The sequence below is a fragment of the Lolium perenne genome, chromosome 5 (assembly GCF_019359855.2).
Source record: "Lolium perenne isolate Kyuss_39 chromosome 5, Kyuss_2.0, whole genome shotgun sequence".
NCBI lineage: Eukaryota > Viridiplantae > Streptophyta > Magnoliopsida > Poales > Poaceae > Lolium > Lolium perenne.
The window spans coordinates 217,809,573-217,823,907 of NC_067248.2; the positions used below are offsets into that span (position 1 = coordinate 217,809,573).

General features: G+C 47.6%; 2 protein-coding genes across 3 annotated transcripts; one reads left to right on the plus strand and one right to left on the minus strand.

The window, feature by feature from the left end:
• The first annotated feature begins 1,008 nt into the window (after nt 1–1,008).
• Nucleotides 1,009–6,972, plus strand: LOC127301944 (uncharacterized). Of its 2 annotated transcripts, XM_051332254.2 has the most exons (9): nt 1,016–1,704; nt 2,409–2,615; nt 2,719–2,958; nt 3,990–4,056; nt 4,144–4,287; nt 4,472–4,563; nt 5,604–5,777; nt 5,856–5,992; nt 6,362–6,972. In XM_051332254.2, the coding sequence occupies exons 1-9, from the start codon at nt 1,177–1,179 to the stop codon at nt 6,549–6,551; spliced, it is 1,779 nt and encodes a 592-aa protein (XP_051188214.1). In that variant the 5' UTR covers nt 1,016–1,176; the 3' UTR covers nt 6,552–6,972. The 2 variants fall into 2 exon arrangements, with proteins under 2 accessions (XP_051188215.1, XP_051188214.1); XM_051332255.2 differs by lacking the exons at nt 5,856–5,992; nt 6,362–6,972 and having other exon boundaries at nt 1,009–1,704; nt 4,472–4,567; nt 5,604–5,747.
• Nucleotides 6,973–8,598: 1,626 nt separating this feature from the next.
• On the minus strand, nt 8,599–12,840 carry LOC127301945 (peroxidase 17). Its single transcript, XM_051332256.1, has 3 exons — nt 12,490–12,840; nt 12,195–12,386; nt 8,599–9,451 (listed from the first exon to the last, which is right to left on the minus strand). Exons 1-3 carry the CDS (start codon nt 12,709–12,711, stop codon nt 8,831–8,833), a joined length of 1,035 nt encoding a protein of 344 aa, XP_051188216.1. The 5' UTR covers nt 12,712–12,840; the 3' UTR covers nt 8,599–8,830.
• Between the last annotated feature and the right edge of the window lie 1,495 nt (nt 12,841–14,335).

The window sequence follows — 14,335 nt, forward strand, 5'->3', positions numbered from 1 at the left end:
GGACAGCCATAGCCTATGGTGGGAGAGAAGGGTTCAACTTTCGGTGGTAAGCAAGGCTGGAAGGGGCAATGGTAATTGATGAAGGACAGACGCGTGCCGCCGCTTGGTTTTAAGACGACGTCGGGCAACCATCATCAATGTCGGCATAGGAGCCAAGCATCTGATGTTGATGACGTGGCGGTCTCAACCAACCATTACAAGTGGTGAGGCAGAAGGCGAAGCGGCGGCTCGGTCACTGCCAGGCAGGCCCAAGGACTACACGGTGGGACACACGGACGGGTCGCGGCGTGTCCTGATGCATTCCTAGCTCAAATATGGGCACTAAATATGTTGCCGTGAACAACTCGGTACCTTAGCGTCGAACCGCTAGGCTAGGGTTTTCTACGGTTCTATCCACGCGGAAGAAAATAGATCATGTTAATCCGTTTGCATCGTGCCCCTCAGTTCGACCAGACTTCACCCGACAAGGACACGCTGGTGAGCTTATTCATAACTGAATATCACGCTCGCTCACTTGGATTATTGTCCGTTAGCTCACTTTGATTATTGGCAACTAAATATCAGGCTCACTCACTTTGATTATTGTCCGTTACTAGTTCTCGAGCGAAGATCCCAAACCGAATCGAAGATGACTAAACATTGTCTGACAGTCCCGGCAGGGGAGTCAATTCTCTGTGCCTTTTGGGTCCAACTCGCTGCGTTTCTTCTCCCCCCTGTCTGCCAGTGCGTATCTTCATCGCTTTCACCTCGGTCAATCAGCGCGACTTCCTCAATCGTGACATGGATCCCACACTGACTGACTTGTAGTACTACGCAGCAGAACCAAACGAGATAGATGGGCGTAGACTATCACTGTCAAAATGAAAATGCTCACACTGTGGCTGGTGTGTGGAGCGACAGGGAGGACGAGGAGGCCATTAAACAAAGCTCGAATGATTGACCCATAACAGCCCAATTAATGACAGCGTTTTTACAGAGCAACAAACAGCTCACCCCTCAGCCCTCACTCCGCCCGCTTTTTTATCTCTTCTCGAACCAACTCCCCTTTTATTACTCTCTCTCTATCTCTCTCCACCGTCGCCATCTCGCCTCCGCCCATTCGCCGCCCGAATCCGTAGGACAGACAGAGCGAGGGGTGGGAGCTCCCCCGCGCCCCTCCTCGCCCCGTCGCCGGCGATGGCCGACGGCGAGGCCGCGTACAGGGAGTTCAAGGCGCTGGTGGAGGCGGCGGACCGCAAGTTCGCGCGCGCGCGGGACCTGCCGCTCTACGGCGGCGGGGACCACCACAGCCGCAAGGCCTTCAAGGCCTACACGCGCCTGTGGCGCCTGCAGCAGGAGCGCCGCCGGGACCTCGTCGCCGCGGGCCTGCGCCGCTGGGAGATCGGCGAGGTCGCCTCGCGGATCGGCCAGCTCTACTACGCGCGCTACCTCCGCACCGCCGAGCCGCGCTCGCTCGTCGGCGCATACGTCTTCTACGAGGCCATCTACAGCCGAGGCTACTTCGCTGCGCCCGCACCCGCCCACGCCTCCGGCTCTGCGGCCGGAGGAGGAGGGAAGCACCAGGGCCTCCTGATCCGATACAAGGAGCTGCGCTTCATCGCGCGCTTCCTCGTCGTCGCCATGCTCATGCGACGGGCCGAGGCGGTGGACCACCTCGCCGGACGCCTACGCTCGCTCGTCCACGAATCCAAGTCGGCCTATCCCGTAAGAAAGCTCACCTCCTCCTCTGTGCTTCGAACTCGAATTCCAATTGGGAACAGCCTAACGCGTTTAGGTCTTGTTTTTTTGGTTAGTATCTCCCCATTAGCGAACCAATGTACTACTGTATGATTTTTTCTTCCCAATTTGCCGTTCGTGAGTTGTTTTGCCAGCAGTTCAATCGAGTAGTTTTTTTTTTGCAATTCAGTTTGAGTTACAACTCGATTCTGCTTGTGTTGTGTGGCACTTATGCTGTTCCTTTTTTTTTGTTGTTGTTTCCTGCTGCGGTTCAGTTTACAAAAGAGCCTAAGCAAGGGGTATCACTCAGTTTTCGTTTATATTTGAGTATACTGAGGGTTGATGATCATAACAAGAGAGGGAGTTCCGTTAGGATCTGTAAATTTTTGGTTACTTGTGGATGATGGTTGAAAATGATTGTGCACATTAGGGCAATTTTAAAATCACTGGTACATTATTAGGAATGGAGCAACACATCAATAGGCCTATGCATAACAGCGTGAGGGGCCAGTGATGAGTATTTTATTACTATGCCTGCATGAAAGCTGAAACATATCGTGATGTAATGTGTGTTGGAATTTCTTGAAACCAGGTTCCAATTTCTGTTCATTTCAGTACACTGTGGCATTTTAAGTCTGTTTTGCTTATCGTTTAATTCTTCCATCATAACTTACACTGGGACCTGTTCTCAGAAAACCAATTTCAAGGAATGGAAACAAGTGCTTCAAGAGCTCGAGAGATTCTTGAAAGCTGATGGAGCATACAAGGGATCTAGATCACTCCGTTATGACAATTTGTTTGATTCCTACGCATCGAACCTTGCATCTATTGCAAGATTCCATTCGAAACGGGTACTGAAACTGAAGGAAGCTGTATTAACAAGTTACCGCCGAAATGAGGTTACTTATATACCCCCTTCATCAATAATTTTACTATTCCTCTAGTTTTAGCTTCTTTTGAATATTATGGTTATAATCCCTCATGGTATTTGTTTGTCTGCAGGTTAAGTTCACGGAGCTAACTTTGGACACTTTCAGAATGCTACAGTGTTTAGAATGGGAGCCCACAGGGTCTTACCAAATAGCAGTTAAAGAACTTACAGAAAATGGCACTATGAGTGATCAGAGTGGACCCTCTGGTCTGATTGATATTCACCTTTCCACAGAAATCGCTGACGGAAATCTTCCTTCAAATCCTCAAAAAGCAATTATATATCACCCTACAGTCTCTCATCTTATAGCGGTAGGCATCTTCTCAATTTTTTTTGCTTCCCCTCTTAAGTTAAAATTTTGCATATCTATAAGCGGCATGAGTAATACTGGTATAATCTTATAGATTTTTCATGGAAAATTGCAGTATTGAGTTAATCAACAAAGATGCTTCATGCCTGCATGTTGATTGTGTGGTTGATGTTTGTGATTTGATTACTGATATAATGCTGTGTAAAATTGTTTGTGTTGTCGACCAAAGAAATGATATAGAATATATTGTTTTTATGCAATAAAATAAAGTTACGACAAAGTGTACTAAACTGAGCATAAGTTAAGTAGAAACGGTTCAAAAAAAAAAAGTTGAGCAAAACTGAAGTATTGCCTGCATTACTGCTGCAACATGGTTGGCAGGCGACCTTTGCTCCTCACTGTGAGTTGGATGTGTCGCCTTCTCAACCCTGGGATACATGTATTTTGTGATATGTTCATTATCCTGTTTTGTTGACGGAATAGTTATTAGAAGATTTTCAGCTCTGTGATGTTGCAGTTCCGCTTTACCACTTTAGTTGTTTGCTGCAGTCCATGGAGATGTATTTAATATTTCTCAGTTTGAAGTTCCATATGATATAGGACTGTTGTGCATAGGACTGTATACCTTTTCTCCCTTCTACAAGAATAAGATGAAAAGAGGAATTGAATATCTGAGTTGTGAATACAGACATTTCCAATACGCACGTTAACTGCCAATAATGGCCCCATAGCACATTCACTGGTAATAACACATCTTGTAAATAGGCATAGTGATGTTATACACGGTTGTTAGCAGAAGCTTCAGAATTTTGAGCAGAGGTACTGCGTGGCAAATTGCATATGTAGATGTTCAGACTTTCCTACAAATTGATAATAACATCTTTAAACTTTAATATATCACTACATCTTGTGGGACACGTACTCATGTCACATGGATACCGACAACAAATAATTTTGATCTGCATAGTATTTTTTCTCTATTTTTGCCACCAGAATCTTCATAATAATCCAGTTCATGAATGGTAATTGCAGGTTCTTGCCACAATCTGCGAGGAGCTTTCTCAAGATAGCATTTTACTCATTTATATATCAGCATCAGGTTCCTTTTTTTATCTGACATTCTAATTTATATTGCACTCTCGTTTTTAGTAGGTTTCACTTCTAACTTCCAGCATTACACTTTCAGGCTTTCCTGACCAGAATGCTTTTCAAAAGTATGCGTCTAGCTCCTCATCAAGTGCAAGGTCTGCTTCTGCTTTCTCCACCGATAAGCCAAATTCACATACTGGTTCAAATAGTCATCTATGGCTTGGTCCTCGTGGAAATGGTGGTATGCTCCTGTTTTCTCATGACTGTTTTACCGAACTATATATCATGGCAATGTCAGTTACCAATTAAGTCCACTTGTTATGGTTTGTTAGTTTGGTGGGAGACTAGATTGTGAAATAATATCTTATTTTTTAAGGATGGATAACCGGCTTTTTCTCACGTTCACAAGGTTATCACTTTGCCAGGTCCAAACAATCTTTATCCAGAAGACCTGATACCGTTTACAAGATATCCACTCTTCCTTGTAATTGACAGTGAAAATAGTCATGCATTCAAGGCAGGTTTGTCAGAACTTAATCTTGGCTTGGTAGAATTTTTTTTGTTACCATAATGTGTGAGCTTTCAGTTGTTTTATGTATGTAGTATCTTTTTCTCTCATTGTAGTTCACTTAATGATTTATTGTATTACTCCCTCCGGCTCTAAGTACTTGTCACATATTTAGGCAAAATATTGGCTAAAATGTGTCTAAATTCATTGAACCTGTGACAAGTATTTAGGGCCAGAGTGAGTAATTGAATTTGAAGGGTCAAACACTCACTTGTTTTCTAAGCGGAAGCATCTCTATATTTATTATGGTATTGTTGTCCAATAGGGCTCATAGATTCATGGCTTTTTTATCTTTAAACCACTAAATAGAGATTAAGATGGTCATCTGATGCATAGCATATTGGTCATCTGATGCATAACATATTCTGAATTGAGAAGGTTGGTTTCTAGTTCTAGTGAGCTCAGTATTATGGAGCTATCTCTGTTCCACTTAATTTTATATTTGAAATATGTAGCCTTACCTACTGTCATACAGAAAACTTGCCCTTGTTATGTAAAGCCACCCCATGCACTTCTTCTTTCTTTGGTCCTTTTGTTTTCCTTGCACATAGTTATATTACTACCTCTGTCCATAAATAGATGTCTTAGGTTTATCAAATTTTGGATGTATGTAGACACTATTTAGTGTATAGATTCATCCAAATTTAGACAAATATAAGACATCTATTTATGGACGGAGGGAGTACAATTCATAATGGATTGGTAAAAACTTTCTAGAACAAGCTTTTCTCTATAACAACCCATTTTATCTCATGAAGACGGGATTACAAATGATACTCCCTCCGATTCATATTAACTGACTCAACTTTGTCTAGATAATAAATGCGTCTAGATACATCCATATCTAGCAAAAGTGGAGTCAATAAATTTGGATCGGAGGGAGTAGTAAATTCTAATTTTTGGAAGTGGTTCTTTCTCCATTATGTTTGTAATGACAAGGCAGAACAAATTTCCTTGAACGAATTATCATTTGCTTGTATCATTGCCAGGCCATACATAATGCAGAGAAAGGAGAGCCAGCTGCCTTACTTCTTTCTCCTAGGATATCATCGGCAATGCCTGGTGCAGAATCTTTGTGTAATGGAGGCCAATTTACGTATTTCCTGACTGCACCGATGCAAGCCTTCTGCCAATTAGCTGGAATAACTTCCGACATTGACGTTGTACGTTCTTTTATGCTTGAGTTGAGTACTCCTGAGATATTTATTTCAGTTGTCTTATTTTTTCGGTCTTGGTTTCAGGATACATATGCCAATGCTGAAAACATACTTTTGTCTGCTTTGGAGCAATATGAAGAAACCCTCTGTACGTCTGTTGGGCTGAACATTGTTTGGGGACAAATTTTACCTGATCCATTTCTCAGGCGACTGATTCTCAGGTACATTAATTCATATGGAGTACCTTCAATCCTTGAGTTTCTGGCAGTTGCATGTTAGTTTTGCAGTATAACATGTAAAGGTATCTTGAAACATGAACTGTATGTCCATACTATTTGCATGCATACTCATTTCGCGGGGTAAAAGAACGCGTTTACATTGAAAATTCATCGCATATGCCAACTAAATTTTGTCCTGGCAATATGGTTGGCTAGCTAGATTTATTATGTTTGCATATCTTATGCTTTCTCCATTTTATGTTTGTATCTTTTTCCCAGCATTTATTTCTACATGAAGTTATTTGTCGTGCATTCTGGACACTCTTGATTTCTTTTATGTAAGTGTTAACATTCTTCTTTATTTGTTGTCAGATTTATTTTCTGTCGAGCAGTCCTCTTCTATTTTCATCCTGAGGAACATGGTGAACATCTACCAACCTGCTTACCCAGTCTTCCGGAGTCTGTCTCTCCAAATGCTAAGGCCATCAGGACTCCCATCCTTCTACTTGCAGAAAACCTTGTTGTCAGCAATCGGTTTCATTTCGGCAACAGGACAATGTGATCAAGAGCAGTTACACAGGCTTTCTGTAGATACCTCTTCGGTAAATATGGTCCAGCTATTTGTTGATTGTTTAGCATTTATACAGCCAACTGAGGATGATTCAGTGTCTGCGAGCTAGCTGTCCAAATGATGATAATAGATGATTTTGTGTGCTGCTCATCTCCGTTGAGCATCTGTAAAAGTTGTTTAGGTGTTCGCTTTGCTCTAGGTAGTGTAGGGTTTTCTCTTTTCTTCTCTTTCGACCTTGTGTCAGGAGAGGACAGTTTGTAAGCTGGAAGAGGCATTTTTTAGTACTCTAGAAGGCATATTCTTTTTTTTAGGTTTAGCTTAGTATTTAGTTCTATCTTTTGTGTTGTTTTCCGTTTGTCTAACGTTTGCAGTTGGTGTTTGGCTTCCTTGAAGGGTTCTGCATAGCTGTCAAGTTTGTCTGTTCTGTCTTTGCATTGGGTATTGGCCTAGGAGGCTAGGACTACTTTGGAACTTGGGAATCTTGAAAAACTCGGTTGGTTTACCAAACAAATGCTCTAATTTGTTGTGAAATTCATGTATCTCAAACAGGTACTGTTTTGGAACGAGTGCGACGTCTGTTGTTTCACAGCGTTGTCTTGCGCTTGGTGTTCTGTCTCACACTGAACTTTGTGCTTTGGGAGAGATGCACTGGTTGTGGTGGTGAACTTTTCCTCCGAATGCAAGAGCATAGTTTCCACTTTCAGATATAATGAAACTGATGAACATGAGTGGCACTGTGGCAGTGGTGGAATATTGGTCAATTTGGAGAACGTGTAACTCAAAACGCGCTGATCTTCGGCAAAGTCGAAAAGGAATTGGTTGGGGCGTGAATTTGGAGAACATGTAACTGAAAGTCTGAAACTGAGCTTGATATTTGGCACCGTCTTACAACAGAAGTATTTGGCTGGGCCGTGGTTGAAAGAGCAAGAAAGAAGCAATGTGGCTGGTTTGCAACATCAAAGAAGTAGATGCTTGGGCCGTGATTGAGTGAGCAAGAAAGAAACAATGTGGCTGGTTTGCAATATCAAAGAGGCAGATGCCAACACGAGATTTTTTCACCTAAGGGCGAGTGAAAAAAAATCAAGCATAGTAATACTAATGGCTGGGTCACAGATCATAAGGTTAAAGAATATATTATTCACCAACACTTCAAGGCAGAAGCCTGCACTCAAGACTTCAAAAAAAAAAAGAGTTGAAATGAGAAAGACCTAGTGGATCGCACCTTAGTTTAGCCTTTGGCTATCAGTGGTAGAAGCCTCGACTTTTCTATATTATTCCTCAACAATTAGGAATAAACAATAACTAGATCTAAAACCATTCTTAAGTAGGACAGAACTGCGACACGATCAAACCTATGTTTTCCATTCATTCGTGCCAAGGGTTGATAAGGGCGTGTACAATGGTTGATAAGACGGTCTTATCTTATGTCTGTTGATATAACAACAAAACATGGTATACAATGAGTTATTTTTTTTGTCTTATCTTTAGTCTCGTGTATTCCTAAAAATATGGTGAGACATATTGTGCTAAGAGATGATCTCTTAGCCAAGAGAAGGCAAAGATCCTTTTTTGTTTCTCTCTCCTCCAACTCAGCAATTATCTTATGTGGCATTCCTAAGATAAGACTAAGATAAGACCATTGTACATGCCCTAAGCGAATAAGAATGCAAAAGGTAGCGCGGACCAAATGGGTCTGGCCTTTGGATCTAACACCCGACCCAAAAAGGTAAGGAGAGGACACGGCTGAATTTGTGTCAGCGGCTCGACCTAAATAGACAAAAAAAAAATTGGTGTTCAAAATACTGGTGGAGATGCCCTTAGCCTGTAGATAATCAACAATGAGACAATCCTTGTTACGTTCTGATGATTTCTTGGAACTGTTCTTCTGGGTGCTTGGTAGTGAGTACTCTACTTATAACGATGAAAGTTTTGGCAAGGGATGCGTTAAAATGATCTTGGAAGGATCGAGGGCAAGAGGCATTTGGGAAGTAGTTAACCTTTGGAGAATGAACAAAGCAAAAAAAAAACCTCTGGTGAGTGAACAAAGAAGCAATGCTTGATTGATTGAGCCTTTGGCTATCAGTACCAGGAGGCCTCGATTTTCTGTATTATTCCTCAACAATTAGCAATAAGCAATAGGTAGACCTGAAACCGATCTTAGGTAGTAAGCACAGAGCTGCGAGCCCCAACCAAACCTATGTTAAACATATCGATCACTTTCCCGGAGACATGAGAGCGCTCACCCAGCTACAGGGCCTAGAAGAGATGAATCAGAAGTCGAGCAGCCGGAACGGCGCGGCGTGGTTCTTGAGCGGAGGCGGTGAGCCGTTTCGGACGCGGCAGTTGGCCCGTATCTCCCCCTTCCTGGGGTTCTGGAGGTCGCCCATCTTGACCATCCCGTCGGCGAATGCCCTGAAGAATGCGTCCTGGTCCCTGCTGAACCGCTCCACCATGGCCCGGGTGAAGGGGTTGTCGGAGAAGAGCGTCTGGTCGGAGTTGAGGAAGCCGCGGAGGGCGACGAGGTCCTTGAAGTACTGGTTGTCGAAGACGACGGGGGTGGCGTCCATGCCGGCGCTGACGTTCTGGTCGCCGGTGAGGGGGCAGAGCGCGTCGAGCGTGGTCCGGAAGGCCGGGTCCAGGTGCGGGTCGGGCCTGCCGGAGCCCGACTGGTTGTAGAGGCGGAACATGATGGAGAAGCAGCGCGCCTCGCCGATGGAGTGGGACCCCGAGAGCGCGACGAGGTCCATGACGCTGAGGCCAAGGCCGGCGAAGAGGCGGATGAGCGCCGTCGCGTTGGCGCGCGGGCTCGGCATGATGTTGTCCGAGTCCTCCTGGCTCGCCGTCAGGCTGTCCTCCCGCCCCAGCTTCACGTCCCAGTGCGGCCCGCCGGTCTGCCGGAGAAGGGAGAAAAACGTTAGAGTCGAGCTAAGTCAGCGTACTGGCTCCATTGTCAGTCAAAGCTTGGCGCACTCAGAGCTTAATTGCTGATGGAAATAATGAAAATCAAGGCTCATGAGTAATGGCGCAGTGTTTAATTATGGCAGAGCATTTGAGCCGTCAAGCAATGGCTTAAAGTTAAACACAGACCACTAATTAGATACGAAAATGAAATACTATGCCGGTAGTAGCATCGCCATCACCTGCAGCAATCAAGCACCAGGAATCTCAGAGGAGGGAAGAAAAAATGGTATGGCTGGCATGGCGACACACGCGCAAACGAACAAGGAAGCAGGCCAAGTACGAAAACGAGCCCGCAGCATCACTATCATCTTCTGATCCGACAGGAGCGTGCGAGAGAAGGGCAAAGGATCGCCAATCGACGATCGACGCAGGCCCATCCTCGATGCTCTACGCCTGTCGATCGCAGGGACCAGGTTGGGTGTCGGCACGAGAGCGTCCAGGGTTCCTATAGCTGTAGGCCGTGCCGTTGGCGCTTCCGTCGTCGAGCCCACCTCGCGTGGCCTTTTCCGGCCGGCCTCGTTCAATGCGCCTGCCTGCCTACGGGGAGTCATGTGCAGGTGCAGGTGCAGTGTGCAGGATGGAGGAGGCTGACGCTGACGCCATTCTGCCTCATCTTGTTCAGTGCCGCAGTGTGGTGGTTACGGGGAGCAAGGGCACACATGCTGCCGTCCCTGTCAAATCAGCATTTGCGGCCGGCCTAGTTTGGCATCTCGGTATTTTCAAATTTAAAGTATTACAAAATGATAGTAATATCTAAATGCCTGGGCTAGCAATACTCTATTTTCAGAAAAAGTGGTCGGGGTTGTTTTTTTCCAATGCTTAACAAATAACACATTTTTTAGAGATACTGAAGTATTAATACCACAACATTTAGTCACATCATGAAGTACTACCTCGGTCTTGGTATATAGGTCATGCGTGTATCTCTAAGACTAGTCATAGTGGGGAGTATCATATAGTAGTGTCATGCATAGTAACTTAGATGTAGTATCATGCATGAGTGCATTAATTAGCTTGTAGACTCATTCTATCTTGAAAAGTGTTGTGGTAACATAGCTAGTTACCACAACCATCTCTTTCTTCATTTAATATCATGCCATGTCATCAATTTGCCTAGTTGGCAATGCATGTAGCTCTATATTACTACCTTAGTTACTCCCACTATGTGTAATCTAAATCACCAATTTAACCAACCTAATAAGTATATAATATACTATATTACAAAACATACTCCTCCGTTCCTTGATATAACGTGTATTGCGTAGAACTAGTTAGTTGGACTTTTTTTTACGGATTCGATTGCATTTTTCTTAGCTAATGCAAACTCCTCTACTTTCTCAAAGCAATAATTCATGGGTAATCTTGCCCAAAGCTCGTGTAACTTGCCTCAATGTGTGTTTCTTAATTTTCGTGCCAAAAACTATACACCTTATATTTAGAAACGGAGAGAGTAATTATTAGGAACTTTAGATGTTATAGTTTCTAATTGTATATTTTTGTGGTGTACAATTTATAATACTCCCCCCGTTCTTAAATACAAAGCTATTTTTTAGGCAAACATTAACTAATAATTGGGTCAACTAAATATAAGTTGCATGAAATTTAAAACTATATCATCGAGTGCACATTTCAATGAATTTTTCAATTGTATATTTCTAAATGACATAGTATAACTTATATTTGGTTGACTAAATCATTGGTCAAATTTTGACACGGAAAACAATGTGGTCTTATAGTATTCATGAACAAAGGGAGTATGTATTTGTCAAATTGATGATCTCGAGATACGCTCAAGACATACATACACTTGGGCATGATTATTTATTTCTGTGGCACTACTTGATTTCATATTGTTAAAATACTTTAAAAGTACTCCCTCCATCTTAAAATATGTTGCATATAATATTTTGTCAAAGTTAAATTTTGTAAAATTTAATCAATTATATAAATAATTATATTAATATGAATTCGATGTTACTCCCTCCTTCCCATTTATACTAGTAAAAAATACATGCAACATATTTTTTGGACGTATGGAGTACTTTCCACCAAACATAGCCAAAGGTTAATGACATTAAAACGTTTAATGCAGAAGCTAATTTCCCGTGTTATTCCCGCGTTTCTGGACTCACAACTTGACAAAAATGGCCGTAGAAGAGTAAAGTCAGTTGGAAGGTAATGAAGCGATTCTCAGTCACTGATTGGGCCGTCCATGCATAGTGTAGGAGCCTCTGGACCAACGAAGTGGAAAAATGTCAAGGGGATGACGGTGCGTGGGAGGGACGCTGACCACACGTAGTCGCCTGGCGACGAAAAAAGCTGGCCTGCCACAGTGAGCGCCGTCGACCAAGCAGCAGTGCTACTACTCGACGAGAAAAGCATTAATCAAGGCAATTTTGAACTACTGCTCGTACTAATGTTTTGCTCTCCGTTTTTCGTTTTGAAAGACCCGGGGGTGACTCTGGATTCCGGAACCGAAACCGCCGGCCGGTCGCCGGTAGATCAATTGCGCAGGAAACGGGAAACGGCAGGCAGGCAGGCAGGAGAATAATAAAAGCTCGCGTGCGCATCGGCATCGTCGCCGCGTCGTCTCGTCTCGTCTGGTGCACGGGAGAAGCTAGGGAGAATTTGCGCTGCGGCTGCGGGCTGCTTGGGATGACAGGGCGTACGTACCAGGACGACGGCGTCGCGTGAGGCCATGATGATGATGTCGGCGCAGGATACGACGCCGGGGCAGTGGTCCTCGACGGCGGCCTTGACCTGGTCGACGACCTCGAAGGAGCGGAGCGAGTTGATGTTGGAGAGCGCCTCCTTCTCGCCCGGCATGGTGGGCGTCGCGTCCATGAGCACCGACCCGTCGCACCCCTGCCACGAGAGGAAACCACCGGTCAGAGACGGGATCGCTCGATCACGCGCGCGCGCGCAAAGCAGGGACGGAGGGAGAGGGATCGATCGAGCGCGCGCTCACGTTGACGAAGCAGTCGTGGAACTGGAGGCGCATGACGGAGGCGACGCTGCGGGCCTCGCGCTTGAGCGCGCGCGCCATGGCCTCCCGCACCACGTACTCGGCGCCCGGGCAGGTCTTGGCGTAGTAGCCGACCTTGAGCTCCTTCGGGGCGGCGTCGGCGAGCGCGCACGCGAGGCACGCGGCGACGGCGAGGAGCAGGCGGCCGAAGCGGGGGAGCGGCATGGCGAAAGGGCCGGGGGCAGAGCAGGAGTTGAAGGGGAGAGAGAGAGAGAGAGACGGGGTGGGCTGGGCGTGGTCTGGGTAGGAGATTCTGCTCTGCTCTGCCGTACTGGTAGTGGTAGACGACGCCGGTAGCTATAAAGGGGACACGGCCACACGGGCGGCTGGGCGCGGGCGCGGCGCAGCCAGTGGTGGTGCGTGCGGCGATGCGAGTCGTGGCGTGGGTGGGCCGTCGGGTCCGGTGCCGTCAAAAATATCCGGCGGGGTGGTGCTCGCTGATAGCTGATTGATAGGAGGATGGCACGGCCGGCTCCCGGCTGTTTGTTTGTTTGGCTGGGGAAAGGGGAGCATTGACTTGGACTTTTCGGGCTCGTCTCCCGACGCGCACTGTGGGACTGGCGCCATCCTTGTGCTCGTAGTCATACGATGTTTATCCTCGCCCATCGGGAGTAGCAGTGCGTGCGTATCCATCCATTCACGTGCCGTCAAGGGAGGGAAGAAAACTGGGAGTGTGGAGTGATTAGGGCATCTCCAACGCAGCGACCTAAACGGACGCTTTAGGACGTCCGTTTTGGTTCGTTTGGGTCGGCCTCCGCACATGCGGACAGTCCGAAACGTCCGCGACCCATTTTGTTCCCCAACGCACTGTGACCCAAATAATTATTTCTCCTTCTTCTTCCCCTAGCAGTACACCAGATCTGGCGGAGCGAGCAGCAACAGGCAGCAGATAAACACCAACTAGCAGTCGTGGGCAGCATCTGGCTGCAGACCATCAACGGCGACTTCCCCGTCTACTCGTCGCAGCTCAAGGAGCATCTCCCAGGTGCAGCTCAACTTACTGGCCTTCGTCTCCGACGCCGGCAAGCTCTTCGGCTGGTTCTCGGGCGTGGCCGCGCTGCACGTGCTGCTCTGGCTCCGGCAGGGTCCGCCCGCGTCGACCTCCGCCCCGGCGAGCTCTGCTCCGGCAGCCCCACCCGCGGCGAGGCACGGCGAGGCACGGGATAGCCGCGGCCCGAGGCGCGGCCACGGCGAGGCCGGCGCGCGGCCAGCGGCGCGGCCAGTTAGCCGGCGCGGCGCGGCGGCGGCGGCGCCCGAGGCGCGTCACCGCAGCCGGCGCGGCGCGGCCGGCGGCCCGAGGCGCTGGCGCGCGGCCCGACGCGCGGCCAGTCCGCAGCGGCGCGCTGGCTCGAGGCCGGCGGCGGCGGCCTAACGCGCGCTGGCGGGCGGCGTTCGACGCGCGGCCGGCGGCGGCGGCTGGCCAGCATCGCGGGCGGCCTCTTCACGCGTGGCTTCTCGCTCCCAGTCAGGGCCGCCGTCCTGGTCATGTACAGCGCGCGCAAGGATGTTCGCCGCCGGGGAGTGGGTGCGGCAGGAGATGGAGGAGAAGCGCGGTGGCCCCGGCGTCGACCCGCGGCGGCTCGTGGCTGGGAGGGTGCTCGCCGTCGCCAACCTCGCCTTCTGGGGCGCCAACCTGTTCGCCTTGCTCGTGCCCTTCTACCTGCCCAGGGCGCTCCAGAGGTACTACTGCGGCAGCGCCGACGATGGCTGTGTCCGCAGCTGGCGCGGCGCGGCCGGCGGCGGCGGCCCGACGCGCGGCCGGCGGCGGCGGCCTGCGGCGCGGGCGGCC

What these genes read in the sequence shown, in the direction of transcription:
- LOC127301944 (XM_051332254.2), top strand. Translation starts at nt 1,177, where the DNA reads ATGGCCGACGGCGAGGCCGCGTACAGGGAGTTCAAGGCGCTGGTGGAG. An exon ending in AATCCAAGTCGGCCTATCCC is followed by an intron (nt 1,705 to 2,408) that starts GTAAGAAAGCTC and finishes ACCTGTTCTCAG; the next exon opens with AAAACCAATTTCAAGGAATG. An exon ending in CATTTATATATCAGCATCAG is followed by an intron (nt 4,057 to 4,143) that starts GTTCCTTTTTTT and finishes TTACACTTTCAG; the next exon opens with GCTTTCCTGACCAGAATGCT.
- LOC127301945 (XM_051332256.1), bottom strand. Translation starts at nt 12,711, where the DNA reads ATGCCGCTCCCCCGCTTCGGCCGCCTGCTCCTCGCCGTCGCCGCGTGC. An exon ending in TCCACGACTGCTTCGTCAAC is followed by an intron (nt 12,387 to 12,489) that starts GTGAGCGCGCGC and finishes CTCTCGTGGCAG; the next exon opens with GGGTGCGACGGGTCGGTGCT. An exon ending in CACGCGACGCCGTCGTCCTG is followed by an intron (nt 9,452 to 12,194) that starts GTACGTACGCCC and finishes CTTCTCCGGCAG; the next exon opens with ACCGGCGGGCCGCACTGGGA.